The sequence below is a fragment of the Astyanax mexicanus genome, chromosome 3, assembly GCF_023375975.1.
Source record: "Astyanax mexicanus isolate ESR-SI-001 chromosome 3, AstMex3_surface, whole genome shotgun sequence".
In the NCBI taxonomy this organism is placed as follows: domain Eukaryota; kingdom Metazoa; phylum Chordata; class Actinopteri; order Characiformes; family Acestrorhamphidae; genus Astyanax; species Astyanax mexicanus.
In genome coordinates, this window is record NC_064410.1 from 34,422,844 (window position 1) to 34,448,368 (window position 25,525).

Genomic DNA, 25,525 nt, shown 5'->3' on the forward strand with positions numbered 1-25,525 from the left:
TACATTGCTACAGTGGAATCATTTAGATCAAAGAATATTTATGTGTTAAAATGACCCAGTCTTAAGATACTCTCCATCCAACCTTGCTGAGCCTGAGCTGTTTCGTAAAGAACAATAGGGCAAAATCTCAGTCTCTAGATGCACAAATCTGGTGGAGACAAACTCAAAAGCACTTACAGGTGTAATTGCAGTGAATGGTGGCTCTATTAAGTGTTGGTATTAGAGGAACACTTTTCAGATTTTTCTTTGATAGAAATTTTGAAAACCTTATATCATTTTCGTTTTACTTCACACTTATGCAATACTTGTTGTTTGTCTATTACTTAAACAGTGACAAAATGTGGAAAAATTCAAGGGGTACAAATACTTTTGCAAGACACTGAATATGAGCATATCCACTTATTTTGCTTCGTCATTTGTCTATCAAGAAGTACCCTGATATTCTTGTGCTATTTGTTTCTGCTTTTGTGGCCACATCCAAGGTCATCCAATTGCATACATTTGGACTGGAAACCCAAATTATGAATTATTTAATTATTAATGACATATTTAAAATTGTTCAATATAATTTAAATATTTTTTTACAGTTACACTTTATTAAAACAATATTCATAAACTAAACACATTTACATTATATTATGTACTGCGGTTATTTTACTTAGATATGTTTCTCACTACCAAAGTCCTCCTTTCTCCAGCTCTTCTAGTGTCAGCAAAGACATATTTACATGCACAGGCAGCATCTGGGCTAGAGAAGTGAGGGTAGTGGTATTGGTTTATGAGATCCTATTGCCTAACTTCAACAAATGTCCAAGTAAGTTAAAAAAAGCTCAGACTATAGTTATCGGTACTTAACTGTAGCTGTCATCACATATCCAACGCTATAAAAACATTTGAATGGAGCGCTAGAATTGTAGCGTCTTCTATATACAGGTACACTACCGTTCAAAAGTTTGGGGTCACATTGAAACGTCCTTATTTTTGAAGGAAAAGCACTGTACTTTTCAATGAAGATAACTTTAAACTAGTCCTAACTTTAAACAAATACACTCTGTACATTGCTAATGTGGTAAATGACTATTCTAGCTGCAAATGTCTGGTTTTGGTGCAATATCTACATAGGTGTATAGAGGCCCATTTCCAGCAACTATCACTCCAGTGTTCTAATGGTACAATGTGTTTGCTCATTGGCTCAGAAGGCTAATTGATGATTAGAAAACTCTTGTGCAATCATGTTCACACACCTGAAAACAGTCTAGCTCATTACAGAAGCTACAAAACTGACCTTCCTTTGAGCAGATTGAGTTTCTGGAGCATCACATTTGTGGGGTCAATTAAACGCTCAAAATGGCCAGAAAAAGAGAACTTTCATCTGAAACTCGACAGTCTATTCTTGTTCTTAGAAATGAAGGCTATTCCATGCGAGAAATTGCTAAGAAATTGAAGATTTCCTACAACGGTGTGTACTACTCCCTTCAGAGGACAGCACAAACAGGCTCTAACCAGAGTAGAAAAAGAAGTGGGAGGCCGCGTTGCACAACTAAGCAAGAAGATAAGTACATTAGAGTCTCTAGTTTGAGAAACAGACGCCTCACAGGTCCCCAACTGGCATCTTCATTAAATAGTACCCGCAAAACACCAGTGTCAACATCTACAGTAAAGAGGCGGCTGCGGGATTTTGGGCTTCAGGGCAGAGTGGCAAAGAAAAAGCCATATCTGAGACTGGCTAATAAAAGAAAAAGATTAAGATGGGCAAAAGAACACAGACATTGGACAGAGGAAGACTGGAAAAAAGTGTTGTGGACGGATGAATCCAAGTTTGAGGTGTTTGGATCACAAAGAAGAACGTTTGTGAGACGCAGAACAAATGAAAAGATGCTGGAAGAATGCCTGACGCCATCTGTTAAGCATGGTGGAGGTAATGTGATGGTCTGGGGTTGCTTTGGTGCTGGTAAGGTGGGAGATTTGTACAGGGTAAAAGGGATTCTGAATAAGGAAGGCTATCACTCCATTTTGCAACGCCATGCCATAACCAGTGGACAGCGCCTGATCGGAGCCAATTTTGTCCTACAACAGGACAATGACCCTAAACACACCTCCAAATTGTGCAAGAACTATTTACAGCAGAAGCAGGCAGCTGGTATTCTATTGGTAATGGAGTGGCCAGCGCAGTCACCAGATCTGAACCCCATTGAGCTGTTGTGGGAGCAGCTTGACCGTATGGTACGCCAGAAGTGCCCATCCAACCAATCCAACTTGTGGGAGCTGCTTCTAGAAGCGTGGGGTGCAATTTCTCCAGCTTACCTCAACAAATTAACAGCTAGAATGCCAAAGGTGTGCAATGCTGTAATTGCTGCAAATGGAGGATTCTTTGATGAAAGCAAAGTTTGATGTAAAAACAATGTTATTTCAAATACAAATCATTATTTCTAACCTTGTCAATGTCTTGACTCTATTTTCTATTCATTTCACAACGTATGGTGGTGAATAAGTGTGACTTTTCATGGAAAACACAAAATTGTTTGAGTGACCCCAAACTTTTGAACGGTAGTGTATGTGTTAAATATTTTACATTTTGTTAAGGGTTCAGGCTTCAGAGATCCACGCCCTGCAGTCAAACCAGGAGGAGACAGACACCCGTGTTGTCCTGCACCTTCACCAAGCTGTAAAGTGGGAATACAGTGTGATGTGGACCCCGAACACCGACATATTACTGAACCTCCTTTACCATGTCAGCAGTGTCAACCTTACCATGATTCTTAACCACGGAACTTGCTTGCATAGTAAGCTAGTTGGAGCTCTGGGATCTAAATACTGCAGCACTCTTCTGGGATACTATGCTGCACCAGTGTTCTTTTAAGAGCAACGGCAAAGTAGCTCCAATGAAGAAGCTGCAGCTTTGTACATTGTGGCAGGTCAGCAATGAGCTCCAACAGGAGATAATGTGATATATGTCCCTTGGCCAACTGACCTCCATTGATCCTGTGAGAACCAAGATGCTGCAAATGATGGTGGGTGGTAACAGAGCCCTGGATGCAAGTTTTAAAGTAGACAGAGTAAACTACAGGGTTGCCTGCTAAAAAGGGACAGATCAGCAAAAATCTCAAAGGCCAAACCCTTACGATGAGGGCATGGGTTGGGAGAAGACAATGGAAGAGGGGGTGTTGGAGCCGGTCTGGTCAGTTTACCTCATCTTCCCTCCTTCTCTTGTTGACATTTTTTGCAAGAGCAGAAGAGACAGGATTGATTGGAGAGGGGACTGATGGTCAGGAGGAAGGGACAGAGATTTAAAAGATAGACTTTGATGGTCTCTTCAGTAGTGATAATGAGGATTAAAATTATCAATACCACACTATACTAATACTTTATTTTTAGTACATTGTTGGATTTTATCATCAATTAGTTCTGCAGCTGATTACATTTTTTACCCTAGTACCTGTCAGGATCTAAAAGTATTTTCATAATGTGAATATAATGTATAATGTGAAAACATACAGGCAACCATAACATTTTCTGCTGTTTTTAATCTTTTTGTCCTAGAATTGGGTAAAAATGTGTCAAAAACTTCAAAACAATCATTCTATGGAATTCATTGGCCCAGAATTATATGGAAAAGTGTGCTCATTTGACTGTATATGTTTTTAACTGAAGGAGCTATGCCAATGTCTTCATATTTTTTTTGGTTCAGATTTGGGATAGATGTAGTAAAAGGTTTAAAAATAAGCCCCACAGGACATTTTTTGTTTTGTTACCTGTCAGAATCTTAAAGAAGACACTTTAAGGATTAAGACAAATCTCTGGATGTTTTTATTTAGTGTGCAGGAATTTAGTATAATGTGAAAACATACAGGCAAATGAACAGTTTCTGCTAATTTTTGATATTGTTGTCCCAGAATTGAGTCAAAATGTGTAAAAAACTTAAAAATAAGTTTAACCATTTTGTTGAATTCTTTGGCCCAGAATTGTATGGAAAAGTGTGCTCATTTGTCTGTATAGGTTGATAACTCAAGGAGCTATGCCATTTTCTTCATAATTTTTTTCCGGTTAGGAATTAGCATAGATGCAATAAAGGGTTAAAAATAAATGTCATGGGACATTATTTCATCCTGTTACCTGTCAGAATCTTAAAATAGACACTTCAAAGATTAAGAAAAAACTATTTTACTATACAGTATATAGCTATAGCTAAACATCTGGAGTCATGTTACTCAGCTTTCTGTACTCTAAAACTTTGCCTATGCATGTTAATTGAAAAAATGTAAAGTTCCTCTGTTATGTGGAAATATCTGTCCAGAATGGGGTTTTTCTCTATGAGTGAAGTGGCCCCCCTTCTCCTCTCCTCTCTCCAGCCGCCAACACCCACAATCACACAATCTTGTTTAGACAACAATACACACAAACTGGCAGTACTCACTCTCTGCAGAGTTCAGCTTGATGAAGCGCCATTTAATTCAGACATAGATTTAGAACAACTTTGTAATAACGTGTCATGTCAGAACATTCACTCCTTGGTGTTCATATAAACTTGTTTGGTCAAAAACTTCAGCTTATTTTGAAAAGGTCAAATGGTCAATCTGAACACCACTCTCAGTATTTGCTGTAATCATCTCACAATGTTAAACACTTCTGTACAATATTACTGTGATGAAGTGCCATTTAATTCAGAACTAGACTTAGAACAACTTTGTAATTACATGTCATGTCAGAACACTCACTCCTTTGTGTTAATTTACTTTTGTGGTCAAAAACTTCAGCTTATTTTGAAAGATCGAATGGTCAATCTGAACACCACTTTGTGAACATTCTGGTTGAAGTCTCCTGTTCAAAAAACATAACATGTAGATGCCTTTTGACTAATTGTAACTCATTTAATGGATATCCTACAAACATCAATAGATTTGTATGTGAATTTAAGCACTGATCATGTTGAAAGGACTCTGCTCAACATTAATAACAGGTTAAAGACTATTGATCATCTATAAATGTGACAGGGTGTCTCCAATTATAATACACCTTCTTACACATCACCATCCTGTGCTCTAGTAGGCCCCATTGTGCCAGTTGGTGCTTGAACCCGCTGACTGCCACTTGTGGCTATATTTTTGTTTTGTCTTTTGCGACATAAGCAGTTTTATAGGCATGTAGCTTGTCTGATAATAAATTATATTAAATACAAATTATTAATGTTTAATTAAAAATCATAAATATGTTTTCTGTAAGTTTTGAATGACAATAAATTAAGTGTTAATGAGGAACTACCTTAAAGGGCCCATATCCTTCCCTTTTCCAGCTGTGTATGATTTGACCACTGAGGTAATGTATAATTTAGCTGTTGGTTTATGTACTACAAACCACCAACATTCATTTTACATGACCTTTTTAAAGCTATTTTCTTCTCTAGAACTTAACAGGATGTTTATATTACTGCACCTTTTAAGACTAAAGTATGTAAATGACATTTATTTTGAAAGCCTCTCTTGTTTTAATATCCTTTTCAAAACAGTGCAGCAAAACACTTCTTACAGCTTCACTGTGAATTAGTAAAGCTAAAATGTTGAACGCTGGACATAAAAATATATGTAAATGAAATAAGTTTAAAGATTAGTTTGCAAATTAAGTGGAACTTTATACAACCATAATAATTCATAAAAAGGGATGTTCTTTGGAGCGCTTCTGGACATTCTGTGACTTCAATTTCTACTTAGAGAAAGCGGGCTGTTAGGGGTTTTAGTCTAGCAGAATGAAAGGAACCTAATATCCTGAATACATGAGTCATTAGTTAGTGTCTACTCAACACCTTATAAAACTATAAATAATATATAGAATTCTAATGAAGCCCCTCCCTCTTTCACTAGTACTTAACATGAAAGGTTGGGCTAGTACAGCTCACATATCAGCAAAAACTAAGACTAAGGTAAGCACTGAGGAATATAATGAAATTATAATATTGATTTTAATAGTATATTAACCGAATATTTCTATAATATATAATCTAGATCACAGAGAGATTCATGCATTGTTTATTAAGTACATTTTTTTTATTGTTTTCTTCTGTCTCAGATGATGGGGTGGATGTGCCGTTGCCTTGTCACCTGCTGGATGTGGTGTTCTCTTCTCTCCATGCTGAATGCAGAAGAAGAGCCAGAACTAGGTGGGCCAGACGAATGCAAGAATGCTCACTTCGTACCTGGATACAACCTTGGAGGAGAGGGCTTTGACGTTGTGAAGATGGAGCGAAAAGGGTCTTTCGTGGGAGAAGTGGGACATAGGAAACGGTAGTTGCCAAATGTATCAGAACTCATATTTGAAGAATGTAAAGCAGAAGATACCGGTAGCTGTGAAGTTTTGGAGAACCCTCCCAAAATGTTCAAAGAAGGTTGGCAGCATGATTTATGACTCCAGTGAAGCTCTCGCGAAAGGTTCTACCTCCTCAATTTCGAACAACTGGAAAGCTGGACTAGATGTGCCAATGACGGCTTCGGTTTCTTTAGGAGGCACTCATTCCCGTGAAGCAACATATGCAATGGACAAGTCCAAAGAAGACAAGTACAGTTTCACCAAGCATGTTGTCAAATGCAGCTTCTACAGGTGAGTCGATATTGCCTGTTTAAACATTTTAATCATGATAATTGTTTTAAGAATGTTTTAATTATCCAGTGTAAAAATCAAACATTAGTCCATTTCTTCACAGCTACAAAATAGCATCTTCACCACCACTGCATCAGGAGTTTCTTCAGGCTGTTAAGTCTCTTCCACCAGAATATAATAAAGAATCTTATCAGGAAATAATTGACCTGTTTGGCACACACTATACTACAGGAGTGGATTTAGGTGGGAGGATGAAAGCGGTAACAGCCATTAGAACTTGTCAAGCATCAACAAGTGACCTTACCGACACGGCAGTTAAAGACTGTTTGGATGTGGAGGCATCGGGTACGTACAACGGTGTCACCCTGAAAGCAGAGGCCCACCACTGTCAAGAGCTAAAGAAGAGACTGAACACAAATGATACATTCAGCTCAATGTTTAATGAGCGACAGACAGGCATCATTGGAGGCAACATCAATGGTGAGGATATCCTTTTCTCTCCTACTTCACATCCAAATGCATTAAATGCTTGGCTGGAATCTCTGAAGACCATCCCAGATGTGGTAATGTACTCTCTTCAACCCCTGCACTCCGTGCTGGATAACAAGCACCCTGCTAAGAAAGGACTCAAGAAAGCTATTGAGAAGTATATCCTTGAAAATGGTTTAAAAAATGTTTGCTCTGAGTCTTGTAATATTGGGCATCGCACTAATCCAAGGGATCGCTGTGCCTGTGACTGTGAAACAAGTCAGGTTATTACAGCCAACTGCTGTCCTGCTGAAAAAAATCTAGCCACGCTGAAGGTTTTCAGGCTTAGGGCACACAACTTACACGGAGACAAATGGACTGAAACTGATGGCTTTGTTGAAGTAACGTTTGGGAAAACAGTCAGACGCACCGAAGTGATTAAAGAAGACAACAATCCCCGCTGGAGAGAAACTTTTGAGTATGGTCCTGTCAAGCTGTCTATGAGTCAACAGCTCAATTTCAAAGTATACGACGCAGACTCTTACTGGAACAGTGATCTTCTTGGAGAGTGCTCCTTTGACCTGAGAAGTGGAGATGTGACTGAGACATGTTACTTCCAACATGGAACCTTTGTTTTCTCCTATTCTCTAATTTGTGCTCCTAGTCTGCAGGGTAAACAATGTGAAAATTATAGTCGTTCTCCAATGGACGCCGAACTGGCCAAAATATTCCGCTCTAGAAACGGCATTCTGGCTAAAGATATGTGGAAACTCCAGGCAGCCCAGAATAACTCCAGTAAGCTCTACTATAAGAGTGATTATCTGTAAAAGCAGAACCAGATCATGTCCGGCAGTTATGTTGCTTAAACAGCTTAGCTCTTATTGCTAGTTTGACAAATCAAAAATACAGCTTTGGAAATAATGAAGAGATCACTTCAGTTTCTAAATCAGTTTCTCTGATTTTGCTGTTTATAGGTATATGTTTCTGTAAAATGAACAATAATGTCTGAAATTTGAGTTTTCAGACCTCAAATAATGCAAAGAAAACAAATTCATATTCATAAAGTTTTAAGAGCTCAGAAATCAATATTTGGTGGAAAACCCTGGTTTTTAATCACAGTTTTTATGCATTTTGGCATGTTCTCCTCCAGCAGTCTTACAAAAAATTCCAGCAGTGCAGCTTGGTTTGATGTCTGTGATCATCAATCTTTCTCTTGATTACATTCAGATGTAATTCAATTCAATTAAATTTGGTAAAATCAAAGAAACTCAAAATTTTTAAGTGGTCTTTTTTTTTAGCTGTATTTTTTAAGAAAATGCAATAATCCTGCTTTGGCAATGCTTGCTGAACTTTTGACTGCCATGTAAGATGTATTTTGATTTAATTAAAGCATTCACAAACTGACTACATTGTCTTTCTATAAAGAGTATTAAATGTTTAATATAAATGCTGCATTGTAAATGACATTATATAAACAGTACATACAACACTGGAACCAGTACACAATGTTCAATTAGATCAAGAAACCTCAGTGTTTTTTTTTTCAATTGGTCCATTATTTTAAATGTAACAAGACTGCACACCCACAAATATATATATATATATATATATATATATATATATATATATATATATATATATATATATATATATATATTAACAAATCATTCACTCACAGCTTGATGTTCCAAAGAAAAAGCTAAATAAGAATACTTGCTGCTGAAGCTACTGATACATGTAAAGGACCAACTCAACATGCCAACTGTGTCAGCTAATGCCCTTTACATTTTTGGTTGGTAAAGCAAGTCAAATAGTGATTTAGCCGCGCTCAAATTCCCAGTCACATCTCTGGATTCCAATTTATCGCTAAACAGCAGCGTCTTCCAGTGATGTGCATACTTGTGCGCAAAAATGACAAAAAATATCAACAACACCACTTTGTCTCACATTGGCCACTGTGTGGCCATTCTGTTGCAGCTTTAATGAGGTCTGTAAGTGTTTTTGCTAGTGGACTGTGGGCCAAGACTGTACTACAATAGCCTATTTTACAGCTCTAATTTTATTGTTTGAAAATTCAAACAATTAGCAAATTGCAAGCAACTTTTTGCTAATTTGCATAATGTGCAAAACTTTACTGGTCTCTCTACTGGCCTGTGAGAGACTAGTAAGCCACACCCCTAAAATATATATTTAGTATATTAAGTATCTTCAAATCTTTTAGAACAGAAGTTTTTAGGCCATGTACTGCCAATGACCAAACTAAAACTTCAAAGTACCACCTACAAGCCATTTCACAGAAACACATGTAGTTACCACACACAATGTTATTCATAAACAGTAATCTAGATGTGTAATCCACACGCCATCATACATTTAGCCAATTGTTCGTCACCTGTTGTGTGAAGCTTGCTCACTTTTGCAGTCTGTATGTTAGTATAATTAGGTAAGTTATTTGATTGGTTATTGTTTCTGGTTAATACAGTATTGCTACTGAGAAGGAAAAACTTATTCAAATATGACACTGTAATGCAGAAACTGTAGTAAACCGTTGGTGACTGGCTGATTGATGTAGGTTATTGTATCTTGTGGCGTTCCACAAGGTTTTACTGTAGGCCCAATAAAACTGATGTTAATAATGATAAAACTGTAGCTCTGAAAGTGAAGGACTGAAGTGAGCTCATACAGGTTCTACCGGGTAATGCACTAAACAAAAACAAACGCAATGTTAGGAAAATTACAGGTGGAAACTTTAGAGATTTCAGTTTTTAATATTTTAATTCAAGCAGATGATTTTAAGAGGTCATCTAGTGTACCACCTTGGGATGCTGTGAGTACCACCAGTGGTACCCGTATCACAGTTTGAGAACCACTGCATGTTAAAATACCTATTCAGAAACAGCAGCTGCAAGAATATAAGCTCTATAAAATACATTTAAGTTTGTGGTTGTAAGGTGACAAAATGTGAAAAAGTTCAAAGGGTATGAATACTTTTGCAAGCCATTGTAGATTTCCAAAATACTATTCATAACTGCCCATTAATTACCACCTAAACTGATTTTGTCAGATTTTCAGTTTCAGATTTGTCTTAATGGTTTTTACATTTGACACAATATTTGAAGTGCTTGAATATATAATATAAAAGATTTGAGTAATATAAAGGTAAAGCCATGTAAGTAGCAAACTTTCAACATGCTGAAAACTGAAAATACTACGTTAACATATATACAGTATATTTAACATATACTGTATACAAATGTCTAAGGGTACATTGATTTTATTGCTTTACCTTAATGAACATGCAAGATAAAGGTTCACTAATTTATAATCTATGGCATTCAGTTACTCGTCAAGCTGAGAGGCTGTCCTAACTTAGAAAGTATACAGGCAGCACAGTAAATCACTGCACAAATTCACAAAATAAATCTAGCACTGAATCGCTTCACCAAACATGGTATGCAACATATATTAGGTATATACAGTTGGATATTTGCATAAATTGGTCGTTAAATGTTTTCTGATCTTCATCTAAGTCACAGCAATAGACAAACACATTCTGCTTAAACTAATACCTAAAAAATATATGTTTGCATGGTTTTATTGAACACAACATGTTAACATTCACAGTGAGGGGGGGAAAAGGATGTGAACCCCTAAGCTACTGACTTTTCTTTGGAGTTATTTGGAGCCAGGATGTAATAAGAAGGGATGTGTTGGTTAAAGCTGCTCTTCCGTAAAAAAAATCCAGATTTGAGTTGCCGTTAAATTATACACCTATAAATATACCTATAAATATCAAAATCAGAGAAACTGATTCAAAAACAGAAGTGGTCTCTTTATTGCATAGGTCGGCAATAGGCGGCCCGCGGGCCAGATGCGGCCCGCAAGCAAGAAACATCTGGCCCGTGAGGTTGAACTATAATGAAAAAAAAAATCGGACTGTCCGTCTCAAAAATGCTCTTTATTTAGAAACTTAATTTTCCAAAACAGAAAAATTTATTAAAGATATTTTGATAGAGCCACGGGCTGTTAGATAACTGCTAGCTTCTTTATTCTGTTATTTTTTTTTTTATTCGTTTGTTTTTTTTTATTTAACAAACAGGTATATCATTAATAGCGCCCCCAATGGTCAGTCCACAGATTTCACCCACATCAGCCCACTTGAATGTCTGCTTGTCATTTTAAGAGCGCCCTCCCGCCACCGCGCCCGCCAAACCCCCCCCCGCCAAGTGCTTGTGGCCCGCCATGTAATGGCTTGGAAAAAATCTGGCCCGCGGCCAAACTTAATTGCCGACCCCTGCTTTATTGTTTTCCAGACCTGTATAATATGAATTAGAGATGTACAAAAAGCATCAAATAACTTTACGGTGATGTTAACCATCTAGGTCCTGTGTGACACATCCCTTGGCAAACCGGAAATCAACACCACTGCCTGGCACTCATCAAGCACAGTGATAATGTAGCAGACATTAACCGGACAATGGACACTGGACGAGAAAAACAGCCACACTCCACACCGTAATATGATGCTCTGCGTTGTTTATTCTGAGTGAGACATGGGGCAGAATCAGTGCACAGGCATACACACACAGGCTCTGTCTCTCCCTCCCCTACTTCTCTCTCTCTCCCGCCAGCTCAGCAGCTGCAGTGCTTTTTTTTTTTTAATATATATATAGATATATATAGATATATATACACATATATTCACAAAATACATAAAATACATATAACTATAAAAATGGAAAGCTACAAAAAAAATTCACAGATCACTTGTATAGAACTAAATGCTAATAGAACAGCAGTATAACTAACTCCACATAGGAGAAACAATGCTCACATTTAAAACATGTATTTTCAATAACCAACAGTTAGCTATATAGTTAAAACATTGGCAGAGCACATGACCAGTTAAACTACACAATAAACTAAAACAGAGAAAAATAACTGATTCAAATATTTTTTTAAATTCATTTTTTTTAACCAACTCTAAAGTTATAAAGCATTAAATAAACCACTTTTAACATCGACTCATACCTGAGTGAGACATGGGGCAGAATTAGTACACAGGCATACACACACAGGCTCTGTCTCTCCCTCCCCTACTTCTCTCTCTCTCCCGCCTGCACGAGGCATAAAAAAACGGGTGGAGCAACACCAGCATTAAAAGTATTAATTAACTTAAAAGTTTGAAAATATAAGTTCATATACATGTTAACCAGTGCTGTCAACCATATTTTCAGAAATCACTTAAAATATCAGCTTTTACTTATTTAGAAGTAGAAATTAACGGGAGAGAGTAAAATGCCTTCTTACCAGCTCAGCAGCTGCAGTGCTTTTGGGGCATTTTGCCGCGAAAGCTCAGTATCAACAGAAACGGTGCCACACTAATTAGCGCCCCACTCACAAACAAAGGGTAACCCCAAAAAGAACAATATATTCAATTATATTAACACTTTTTTTTTTTAAATATCTCTTAGGTTTTTACAATTTTAACTATTTAATAAAGCTTGGTGAAGTTCACTAAAAAGTTTAAGGGAGACAAGAGCAGAGAAAAAAATATATATATAATAGAAATAAATATTTTTTTTTTTAGAAAAAAATAAAACAATTAGCCGTTAACTCCTTTTACCATGGCTACAATAACACAACACAGGGCATATATTTATTTAGAAAACCCTTCACCAACACCCAGACAAAACTGAAAGAAGCATCACTACTGCCTAGTTGGTTTTAGCAGGAGCAGGGCTTAGCCCAAATATCTAAGATCATGCTGGCCATAAAAAAATATTTTTCCATTTACATCTAAACTAACATTTTGTTCAAGCCATCTGAGACCAAATCGGTACATCCTTTATGCAAAACATCTTAGAATCTCTTTCTGAAGAGCCAATTCCTTAATAATTTATATCTAACTGTTCTGTTTTTTGTTTTTGTTTTTTTTAATCACTGGACCCCTGACTGACTGGCAACCCTGACTCCACAGTTCTACATTCAGACTCTCTCTGTAATATAATATGTTTTATTCCTGCATGATTCACACAGTGCTCTTGTGGTGCTATTCAGAGAACATTAGGTCCTACCTTAATGATTTAGCATTTAAAAAATACTGTACCTGAAATGTAGTAAATGCCTTACACTTTGGAACACAAACCGCAACCAGGTGTATTAATGTTAATTCACATATCGCAATAAAAAACATTTTCTGGATTAATGGAGAAATTAGCTGCAGCTGTTCTCAAAGCTCACTTGCAAGTTCACTGTAGAGATTTCCCGCCCCTTCACCAAAATAGTGATTGGTTCTGCCTCTGAGTTTGACCAGCGTATAAGGACTTTTTTGACTCCCTGTTGCTATCTCCTATTGCAAAAGGAAGATTCTGATTGGTTCTGTCTTTGATTTTGACTTGTGCGGGAAACTAAGTTATACATTTAATTCTTAGACCAGATTGAAACCTTTTATTAAGTCAGTTTTGGTCATGCAGTGAAGGGAATGTCAATTTGTAAAGTTTATTATTAGAAAAATATCAACAAAACATACGGCCCCATAAACCAATAAGATTTCCATTCAGAGGTGCTGACATGACCTGATTATGTTTTAACAATGGTTTGAATACAATATTTATAATTATATACTCAGCTGACAATAAACTAAATGTTTGTTTTGAGTTTATTTTATTTTCAATGTATGTGAAAAGTACTAGTCTGTGAAAATAAAGGTAACTGTTGTCTTGTTGTTGGAAATGGAAAAAATATATAAAATGATGACTGTAAACCACTGACCTGTTGACTTCAGGCCTGCCTCCATCCATTGTTCATCAGTTACAGGGTGTTTAGCTGGGCACTGCTGGGGAGGTGTGTGCTGTGCCGTGCCTTGAGGGCGGGCCCATGGTTCCCTCTCTTCTTTACCTTCCATCTGTTATAGAAGGACCTGCCATTGAGAAGGAAAAAAAACAGTTCTTTAGGATCAGGTTTGCCATAGGGTGGGACACAGCCCCCTCAATTATTCTATTAAAACTACACAATAAAAATTCCACTGATTTTATCAGTTAACTGGAATATGATCCAACACTGAACTTCTCCCCTTCAAACTACTGGACAATAGCAGTACTCAGATTTAAAAACATAAAAATTGATATTTACGTCTTTCACGTCACTAAATTATTTACTCTAAGCAGAATATTATAGAACTGTGGTCCCCTGTAGGCGATAAGGAAGGATTTGAGATTCAGCAGAAACATGGACATACTGTGATGTTATCTGATATAAAAGCATTCATTTGTCCAGATGTTGGATGATAATTACAAATAATACTAAACTTTTATTCTCTTTATTCCAACATCACCCTTTACTTAGCAAATATAAATCATTATTATTATTATTATTATTATTAATAATAATAATAATAATAACGATAATAATAATAATAATACGGAAAACAGCACAGCACAAGAGGACATACTGGAACATTCAATTGTGTTTATAGGGAAATGCTTATTTATAACACCTGTTCACAGGGCCATTTTAATTAAAAACAAAATACAAGACAAAGCAATAACATTTATTTTATAATAAATATTTTATTTTGTTTATTATACACATATACAATTTTAAATATGTGATGTAATAAACATATACACATACAGTGAAGGAAATAATTATTTGATGCCTTGTTGATTTTGTAAGTTTGCCCACAGACAACAGTCTGTAAAATCACATTGTATAAATTTTATAAATTTATGTGCATTTTGATCCCCTACCAATCATTTAGAGTTCTTCTACAGACCAGTTAAACGTTCCTAATCAACTTGTTACTCAATTACTCAGTCAGAGTCTAGCCTCTACAACAAGGATGTCAGGGACAAAATCACAGACCTGCAAAAGGCTGGAATGGGCTACAAAACCATAAGTAAGATGCTGGGTGAGAAGGAGACAACTGGTGGTGCAGTAGTAAAAAAAGAAAATAGAAGAAATACAAAATGACTGTCAGTCAACATTGATCTGGGGCTGTCTGCAAAATCTCACCTTGTGGGGTATCATTGATCACGAGAAAGGTGAAAGACCAGCCTAAAAGTACAAGGGGGGAACTTAATAATGATCTCAAGGCAGCTGGGACCACAGTCACCAAGACAACTATTGGTAACACCTTACGCCGTAATGCACATGTGTCAAACACAAGGCCCGCGGGCCAAATGTGGCCCGCCACGTCTTTTTATGTGGCCCGCGAGAGCTTGTAAGATCTTAGTGTCTATAATAAATAAGTCAGAAGCGTTCTTTGACCAAAAAATACATTTCCCACAATGCTTGTCGATTGTATTACCCGCAAAGTTACGGCTTACTGCCACTACACGGCAGTGTAGTCATTGATGTGGAAACACTGCCGGAGGGAAGGTGTAACTTCGCGGGTGGAATTGAGACATATAAATGTTTATCCCATAATGTCCAGAAAAAGAGAAGTTGATGCAGACGGACGGCTGTGCTTCAAGGCGAAAGACCGGTATGCCTTTTGTGTTACGAAGAGTGTTACTGACCAAAATAAACGCTTTTTAGGAGAGATATAAGTTCTGTGTAAATATTTATAAGACAATAGCTGACAAAATCTGTTTTAATGACGTTAATAAACATCACTGGGACAGCGCTAGTCGCAGTTTCACCGCAGCAAAGTACGAGGACGTGAATCACTTATTTAACCAGCCTTTACTGATTTCTGCCCTCAATAACCCTTTCAATAACCTCCAATAGCCTTTAATAGTCTTCAGTAGCCTTCAACAGTCTAACCTTGCAGCCGTGGTGTGTCCACTAAACTCCGTAGTTATAAACATCCTGAGGTTAGCAGCGCGATAACTGACCTGTTTATAATGTAATCCCAGCAGTGACTCATGCTCTAAACGGCTGCTGTTAGCTGATTGGGCTGAAAGATGAACTGTAGAGAGCTGTATTATTCGGTTACAAAAATCTTTATTTCATACACAGAAGAACTTAAAAATTTTAAAAACGCTCCAGACTGGCTGAGCTGAGCCCTGTAGCCCGTGGCTGGGCTGTAGCTCTGACTCAGTAAAGACTGCGGACTTGTGGTGCTGCTGCTGCAGCTCCCACTAGTGGTTGGATGAGGAACTGCTAAATCTGAGGAAATGCTATGTTCTTAACAGCTCACAATTTTTGATTTTATATTTATTAAGCCTTATTTCAGTTAATAATTTCAAAGTTAATATAACTTGATGTCATTTCTATTCACTTGAATAGTTTGGTTCTTGATTGATGGAGTTTTTGGATTTCATGACATGACAAATTAAAAGGATTTATGTTAATAGAGCAACAAGCAAACATTTTTTCCATGCAACTGTAATATTTGATTGAATAAATAATATATTGAGAGTTATTTAACATTAAGGAGTAATTACATTCATTTACATATATTACATTTGGTTACATTTTATTACATTTATAAGTTACATCTGGCCCTCGGAGGACAGCCAATATGCCAATGTGGCCCTCGGCCAAAATGAGTTTGACACCCCTGCCGTAATGGATTAAAATCCTGCAGTGCCCACAAGGCCCCCCTGTTCATGTGCAGGCCTGTCTGAAGTTTGCCAATGAAAACATGGATGATTTTAAGAGAGATTGGGAGATGGTGCTGTGGTCAGATGAGACAAAAATTGAGCACTTTGGCATTAACTCAACTTGTCATGTTTGGAGATTGGAGGTGGGAATATTATGTATCATGGGGTGTTTCTATGTTAAGGGAACAGGACTATTTAACCAAATCATTGGGAGAATGGATGGAGCCATGTACCTCCGTCCCTCCACCAGGACATAAAAAAAGTGTTTAGTGGCTAGGTCTTCCAGCATGACAATGATCCACAACATACAGCCAAGCAACAAAGGGGCGGCTCAAAAAGAAGCACATTAAGGTCAGGAAGTGGCCTAGCCAGTCTCCAGACCTTTAATCTGTAGAATCTGAAGCTCAAGAGTTGACAGACGACAGCCTCAAAATCTTAATGATTTAGAGATGATCTGCAAAGAGGAGTGGACAAAAACTCCTCCTGACGTGCATAAACCTCACAATAAACTACAAAAAATGTCTGACTGCTGTGCTTGCCAACAAGGGTTTTGCCACCAAGTATTGAATCTTGTTTGCCAGAGGAATCAAATGCTTATTTCTCTCTGAAAATTGCAAATTAATTTAAATAATTTATACAATGTGATTTTCTGGATTCTATTTTTGATATCATATCTCTCACTATTAAAATTAACCTACCTTTAAAATTATAGACTGTTCATGTCTTTGTCTGTGGGCACACTTACAAAATCAGCAAGGGATCAAATAATTTCCTTTACTGTAGTATAAGTTGCATGTGTGCAAAGAACAATAGTATTTCAGTTAGGTTTCATTTATCTATTGCCATTGAAAATAATTGTTGTAATAATTCAATATAATATTCAAACAATGTCAATAGTGTTTATTGTTTTGCTACATACGCACAGTTTTATAGCCATGTAGCTTGTCTGATAATAAATTATATGAAATATAAATTATTAATGTTGCATTAAAATCATAAATATGTTTTCTGTAAGTTTTGAATGACAATAAATGAAGTGTTAATGAGGAACTACCTTAAAGGGCCCATATCCTTTCCTTTTCCAGCTATGTATGATTTGACCACTGAGGTAATGTGTGATTTTGCTGTTGGTTTATGTACTACAAACCACCAACATTCATTTTACATAACCTTTTTAAAGCTTATAGTTATAAAGCTATAATTTAACAGGATGTTTAAATTACTGCACCTTTAAGACTAAAGTATGTAAATTATCTTTTATTTTCATAGCCTCTCTTGTTTTAATATCCTTTTCAAAAACAGTGCAGTGAAACACTCCTTACAGCTTCACTGTGAATGAGTGGAACTAAAATGTTGAAGGGTGGACATATAAACACATGTAAATGATGTTTTCTTTTATTTTTCATTACAAAAAAATTAGAGCTTAGTTTGCAAATTGAGGGAAACATCATACAACCATAATAATTCATAAAATGGGATGTTCTTTGGAGCGCATAAAAAACGAAATTGTTGGATTTTAAAGTCAATAAACAAACTGCTTAGATTAAAATGAAGTACAAACAAACAGTACAATAAAGAATCTACTGCATTTGGTAATTACAAAAGTAAACTCACAGCTGTTACAATAATATTTTTTGTCATTGTTCTATTTTCTTTTTTCATTTGTTTAAAAAATGGTTGTACATACCATCTGCGCAACCTGTAAAACTCTGTACTGACATTTTATTAATAAGTATAAGGGAAAATTAGATCCAGGAAATTTAAAGATCATTTTGCCATCCCCTCATAAACAGTGAACATGTAAAATTAGACTGCAATGCTGAGTGTAAAGCGTTTAGACAGTTTTGCAAGTTTAATTTCTAATAAGAAAAAATAGGATTCTTTTATATGTAAGGCATTTAAATCTAGCAGAATAAAAGGAACTTAATTTCCTGAATACACGAGTCATGAGTTAGTGTCTACTCAATAATCATAATAATACATTTGGATTTTGTAAAATGGGCACCTCATAAACCTAAAAATGATGTATAGAATGTGATACATGGTAATTCATCTTACCAATGAAATAAGCCCCTCCCTCTTTCACTAGTATTTAACATGAAGGATTGGGCTAGTACAGCTTACATCTCAGCAAAAGCCAAGACTGGGGTAAGCACTGATGGAATATAATGAAATTGGAATATTTGTCTTAATGGCATAGTAAATGAATATTTGGATAATACATAATATAGATAGACATTACTGCATTGTTTATTAAGTAAAAAATATTTATTGTTTTCTTCTGTCTCAGATGATGGGGTGGATGTGCCGTTGCCTTGTCACCTGCTGGATGTGGTGTTCTCTTCTCTTCATACTGAATGCAGAAGAAGAGCCAGAACTAGGTGGGCCAGAAGAATGCAACGATGCTCACTTCATACCTGGATACAACCTTGGAGGAGAGGGCTTTGACGTTGTGAAGATGGAGCGAAAAGGGTCTTTCGTGATCGACATGGAGAAGTGGGACATAGGAAACGGTAGTTGCAGAATGTATCAGAACTCATATTTGAAGAATGTAAAGCAGAAGATACCGGTAGCTGTGAAGTTTTGGAGAACCCTCCCAAAATGTTCAAAGAAGGTTGGCAGCATGATTTATGACTCCAGTGAAGCTCTCGCGAAAGGTTCTACCTCGTCGATTTCGAACAACTGGAAAGCTGGACTAGATGTGCCAATGACGGCTTCGGTTTCTTTAGGAGGCACTCATTCCCGTGAAGCAACATATGCATTGGACAAGTCCAAAGAAGACAAGTACAGTTTCACCAAGCATGTTGTCAAATGCAGCTTCTACAGGTGAGTTGATATTGCCTGTTTAAACATTTTAATCATGATGATTGTTTTAAGAATGTTTTAATTTCCCAGTGTAAAAATCAAACATTAGTCCATTTCTTCACAGCTACAAAATAGCATCTTCACCACCACTGCATCAGGAGTTTCTTCAGGCTGTTAAGTCTCTTCCACCAGAATATAATAAAGAATCTTATCAGGAAATAATTGACCTGTTTGGCACACACTATACCAAAGGAGTGAATTTAGGTGGGAGGATGAAAGCGGTAACAGCTATTAGAACCTGTCAAGCATCAACAAGTGACCTTACCGACACGGCAGTTAAAGACTGTTTGGATGTGGAGGCATCGGGTACGTACAACGGTGTCACCCTGAAAGCAGAGGCCCACCACTGTCAAGAGCTAAAGAAGAGACTGAACACAAAGGAGAAATTCAGCTCAATGTTTAATGAGCGACAGACAGACATCATTGGAGGCAACATCAATGGTGAGGATATCCTTTTCTCTCCTACTTCACATCCAAATGCATTAAATGCTTGGCTGGAATCTCTGAAGACCATCCCAGATGTGGTAATGTACTCTCTTCAACCCCTGCACTCCGTGCTGGATAACAAGCACCCTGCTAAGAAAGGACTCAAGAAAGCAATTGAGACGTATATCCTTGAAAATGGTTTAAAAAATGTTTGCTCTGAGTCTTGTAAGATTGGGCATCACACTAATCCAAGGGATCGCTGTGCCTGTAACTGTGAAACAAGTCAGGTTATTACGGCCAACTGCTGTCCTGCTAAAAAAAATCTAGCCACGCTGAAGGTTTTCAGGCTTAGGGCCAACAAATTATACGGAGACAAATGGACTGAAACTGATGGCTCGGTTGAAGTAACGTTTGGGAAAACAGTCAGACGCACCGAAGTGATTACAGATGACAACAATCCCCGCTGGAGAGAAACTTTTGAGTATGGTCCTGTCAAGCTGTCTATCAGTCAACAGCTCACTTTCAAAGTATACGACGCAGACTCTTACTGGAACAGTGATCTTCTTGGAGAGTGCTCCTTTGACCTGAGAAGTGGAGATGTGACTGAGACATGTTACTTTGAATATGGAACCTTTGTTTTCTCCTATTCTTTAATTTGTGCTCCTAGTCTGCAGGGTAAACAATGTGAAAATTATAGTCGTTCTCCAATGGACGCCAAACTGGCCAAAATATTCCGCTCCAGAAACGGCATTCTGGTGAAAGATATGTGGAAACTCCAGGCAGCTCAGAACAACTCCAGTAAGCTCTACTATAAGAGTGATTATCTGTAAAAGCATAAAAGGTTTAGGTCCAGCAGTTGTTACTGAAACAGCTCATTTCACTTGTGTGACAAATCATACGTTTGTTTTAATGAAATACAATAATCCTGCTTTGACATTTGTTTTTATAAATGAACCAATGCTTGCTGCCTTTTTGACTGCTTAATGAGATGTACACTGACATAATTAAAGCATTCACAAACTAAGTGAATTGTCATTTTTTGCACAATTAAATTGTCCGCTGCGTAGAATATTTACTTTCTGTAGAATATGAATCCAATCATTAATAATAATATTGTATGTTCCTGTGGTTTGGGCAATTTGCACAAAGTCACCTTTAAACAGTAAAAGTTAAAACTGCTAAATATCTGCAAGCAATTCTAATTAAAAATCTGACTTGTACATAGTGACTTGCTCTAGAGGGAAACAAAAGGAAAGCAGTTAGATATGACACCCTTCTCCTTATTGTGTATAAAATGTTAAGGGAAAAGTTATCATGATATTGAATGAATCTCTGTTCTGAATAAATGGTAATATGTTAAGCATGTAGATAGATGGGATTAAGGCACCAAACTGTAAAAAAAAAAATAATAATAATAAACTCTGTTTACTGTCAACTCTGTTAAGGGTTTGACACATACTAGCAGTTCTATGCTTTCTGGATTTGTCACATTTTAGCAATTCAAAGTGCTCATTTGATTAATAAGTTAGTCAAAATGAACAAAAGTGCCCATACAGAAATAAAATGACGATTTAAATTTAAAAAGCACAAACTCTGAGTGTATTACTAAACGTGACTGTATACATTGCTATTAATACACTAAAAGATACAAATTCAGCATCTTTGCCTTCTCACAGTGTCACAAGTCCTATTTTACATCTATCGACAACAAATAATGACACTATGCAGCACTAAATACAGAACACACGTAAAAAAAAAAAACACTGTTTAGGTTATGGTTTGTGGGCAGAACCCCTCAAGTCTTTGCTAGTGTTTTGCTAGTTAAGATGCTAATGCTAATGCTAATCTCTTGTTACAAAGTCAGTAGTTACTTGTGCTGAGAGACAGAAATCCGTCCAGTGATCTGAATTCAGGTCCCGCAGCTGCTGCTAAAACTCCCTGCGTGCTCTCTCTTCTCTGTACACGCTCTTCAGTCTCAACGTATGCTGTCAGGGTTGCCAGGTCCACCAAAAATTCTCCAGCAATAAGTCTGTCTAAAACCCGCCCTTCAGAATCTTTATTGAGCTCAAAATCTAAGGGTGTCGCAGAGGTTTGTAAGATTAACGTTTCTGTTCTGTAATGTCTAATGTATCGTATTTATAAACAAAATATTTAAGGGCATTATTAGTAGTATTGCTATTTGTATTATTATTTTTTTAATACTTTTTTTGTAACAATAGTTTTTTATAAGAATTTTCTCTTATAATAATTGCGATAAAAAGCATTTGCTATTACATACATATATTACATACATGCTTTTACTTTACCAGTTGTAGCATTTTTGATATTATAGGTATATATTTGAGTAACATGAAGATTGTTTTTTTATTCCATAAACTACGGCCATTTCTCCCAAATTCCAAATAATAAATAAATATTGTCATTTAGAGCATTTATTTGCAGAAACCAAGAAATGGATGAAATAACAAAACACTTTCCGACCTTAAATAATGCAAATAAAACAAGTTCATATTCATACGAGTTCAGATTATTTGGTAGAATAACCCTGATTTTTAATCACAGTTTTCATGCATCTTGGCATGTTCTCCTTCACCATCCTTACACACTGCTTTTGGATAACTTTGGTGCCAAAATGCAAGCAGTTTAGCTTGGTTTGGTGGCTTGTGGCATCTATCTTTCTCCTAATTGTGTTCTAGAGGTTTTCAGTTTGGTAAAAAAGAAAAGAAACTTATTTTTTATCAGTGTACTTCAAACTTGTAAACTCTTTTGTTTAAAAACTCTTTTTGAATTGTCTGTATTTCTGAAAGAAATGACATAAAACAGAAAGAGGTATCTGCCTTCTCTGACAGTGCCATGTGTTCCTGAAGATGACGCAGATGCAGCACCAGTACAGCCTTGTGATTTGGTCTCCCGGAGTCTTTGAGAAGGTAATGCTGCAGGCAGGAGCATCAGTGGGCGTGGCTAAAGGGCGGAGCATGTGTCAATCATTTTCGACTGCAGCCAATCAGATACTACACTTTCGTTGTCAATCACTTTTTATTAAGCCAATCCTCAGACAGACCAAGCTGTCCATCATTTTTTACTGCAGCCAATCACCTTAACAGATCTGCCAAAAGAAGGCGGAAACTGCGTTGCTACCGGTTAAACGTAGCGCGATTTAAACTTCTGAACAGCGGTGAAGCTGAATGTGTTTAAGTATTTTACACAATACTACATTAACAGTTTAAACACATTTATGTGCTACTGTAGTTAGTCCTGCCTATATGCCGCTCTTAAACAGAAGTAACTGAATGAAAACGTTAGAAAAGCCCTGACTTTTTAAAGATTAAAATACTTGTTTTATGGAATGGCACTTTCGTGATTTTTTTCCCTTTATTGCAGTAATTGCATTAAATCGTGTATACGTATGTGTGTGTGTGTGTGTGTATATATATACGTACACATACGTATACACAATTTAATGCAAGACAGACAGACAGACACTTTATTGATCCCCGAGGAGAAATTTTGGAATTACTGCAATAAAGGAAAAAAATACGAAAGTGCCATTCCAGAAAAACGAGTATTTTAATCTTTGATTTAAAAATATCTAAAGTCAGGGCTTTTCTAATGTTTTCATTCAGTTACTTCTGTTTTAGAGCGGCATATAGGCAGGACTAACTACAGTAACACATAAATGTGTTTAAACTGTTAATATAGTATTTTGTAAAACACATTCAGCTTCACCGCTGTTCAGAAGTTTAAATCGCGCTACGTTTAACCGGTAGCAACGCAGTTTCCGCCTTCTTTCAATTATTTAAACTTACTTACACAATAATAAACCTAACTTAAACTTACTTATACAATAATAATAATAATAATAATAATAATAATAATAATAACTATTATTATTATTATTATTATTATTATTATTATTATTTGTGGGGAGCTCCTGTAAAAAAAAAACATCCCTTTAAAGCATTTAAATAAACATTGATTCAGTGTCAAACGTTTAACACCACACACTGCCAGTTCTCAACGGCAATTTTAAATACAGATTGAAAGGTTGTAAATGAAAATAATTATAATTAAATTATTATTTATTAATTATAGTAAATAATAATGTTTTTAATATTAAACGTTTCTGTGGCACTATTGTGTAAAAGCACATAAACAGCAAACTAATTTATATTAATATGAGATCTGCAAACAGTGAAGTAGCTAGAGAAACAGTGCCTGATGTTCACTCTAAGGGGTTTAGAATTTTCCTAAGTACACTTTAGACGTAGATGTTTATGTGCTGTAAGCTTATTTAATCACATACACATACATACACTTAAATTGTTAAATAAGTATAAAAATAACTCCTACTGTAAAATAAGCAGTAGGGGGCGCTGCTCATACGGCATTCCTGTAGTATGCAATAGTGACCGATGTCTGTTGTTTTAGGGTTTGTATGTCAATGTTTTTAGTTGCTTTTAAAAGTTTTGATGAATTTTTATGCATTCTTGTGTTTTCTTTAATAAATAGTCACTCAGTTTATATGTGCAAATTCAATCAATACATCAACCTAACATGAAGCAAGCTGAAAACATTTAATGAAGATTAATATTTAATACGTTCAATTTGTTGATTGGCTTTTCCTCTTCATCACCCACAACAGACAAAGACCTGAGGTACAGAGCGGTATAGCCATCTCACTACAAGCTAAAAGATTCTATTAAAATACTGGATTTCGTAAAAAAGAATTATAATAACAATTTACATATTTATTATTTTTGTGGTATATTATGAATGTAATAATAACATAAATCCTGAGTGGTGCACAGACCACATATGTGATTTAATTTCATGCAAGTTTATTTTTGTTTAGATAAAAACAAACTTTACAATTATTTCCATTCAATGTTGGGCTTGAGGGCTTGAAAGGCAGAGGCCTGAGCAGCACTGTATCAAAGACTGCCATTTAATAAAAGCAGATTAATGTAAGAGATTAATTTAAGAGCTTTAAGTCTGTAATGTTGATGGGTTTCCTCTGCTGCTGCTTCAGGTTCTTCCACAGCATTTTGTTTTTGGATTAAAGGTAGGACTTTGACTTGGCCATTCCAAAACATCAGCGTCATTCTTCTTTATCGTCTCCAGATTCAGAATTCTTGAAAACTCGCTGGTAAAATTTTGAATTCATTGTTCATCTTGAAAAAAGTCATCTAGGCCCATATGCAGCAGAATAGGCCGTGCTGTACAACAAAACATTGTTAGGCCTGATCTCTAGAGCAAAGATTGACATTAGATAGACATTAGTCCAATTAATGATAAAATAGAATAAAATAAAAAATATACAATTAATACATACAATTAATACAATTAATTTAAGCAAATATGAAAATTAGCAGCTGAGCTAAAAGAGACAATACCATGTTTCTAAAATTATACACTGCTACTCCAGTAGATACTTAAATTTCTGGCTTTCAGTAGCCTAGACTTTCATTACTTAACATTTTTTTCAAATCTTTAAACTGTTTTTCTTTTTTAAGCACTGCAAAACTTGTAAACTATAAAATTCATTTAGAACCCTCATAACTGAATGTTTTGGGCAGCCAGAATTTAGCACACTGTTCATTGTATGTTGTTTACCACAGTTGTTACTA

General features: G+C 36.2%; 1 protein-coding gene and 1 long non-coding RNA gene across 7 annotated transcripts in view; one reads left to right on the forward strand and one right to left on the reverse strand.

The window, feature by feature from the left end:
• The window catches only part of LOC111195512 (perforin-1), a 30,037-nt gene extending 9,128 nt beyond the window's left edge, over positions 1-20,909 (forward strand). Inside the window, exons 1-3 of one of the 6 annotated variants that reach the window (XM_022683067.2) lie at positions 18,742-18,755; positions 18,898-19,433; positions 19,537-20,909. In XM_022683067.2, coding sequence (XP_022538788.2) covers positions 18,898-19,433; positions 19,537-20,728 — 1,728 coding nt within the window. In that variant the 5' untranslated portion in view covers positions 18,742-18,755 and the 3' untranslated portion in view covers positions 20,729-20,909. Of the gene's footprint in view, positions 1-6,258; positions 6,589-6,691; positions 7,392-18,741; positions 18,756-18,897; positions 19,434-19,536 lie in introns of those variants that run through there. The other 5 variants (XM_049476407.1, XM_049476410.1, XM_049476411.1 and 2 more) reach the window with 5 other exon arrangements.
• LOC103030905 (uncharacterized) overlaps positions 1-21,967 on the reverse strand; it is a 35,763-nt gene extending 13,796 nt beyond the window's left edge. Inside the window, exons 1-2 of the long non-coding RNA XR_007438488.1 lie at positions 21,770-21,967; positions 13,831-13,978 (exon numbers count right to left, since the gene is read on the reverse strand). This is a non-coding gene — a long non-coding RNA (uncharacterized LOC103030905). The remainder of the gene's footprint in view (positions 1-13,830; positions 13,979-21,769) is intronic.
• Positions 21,968-25,525: the final 3,558 nt, after the last annotated feature.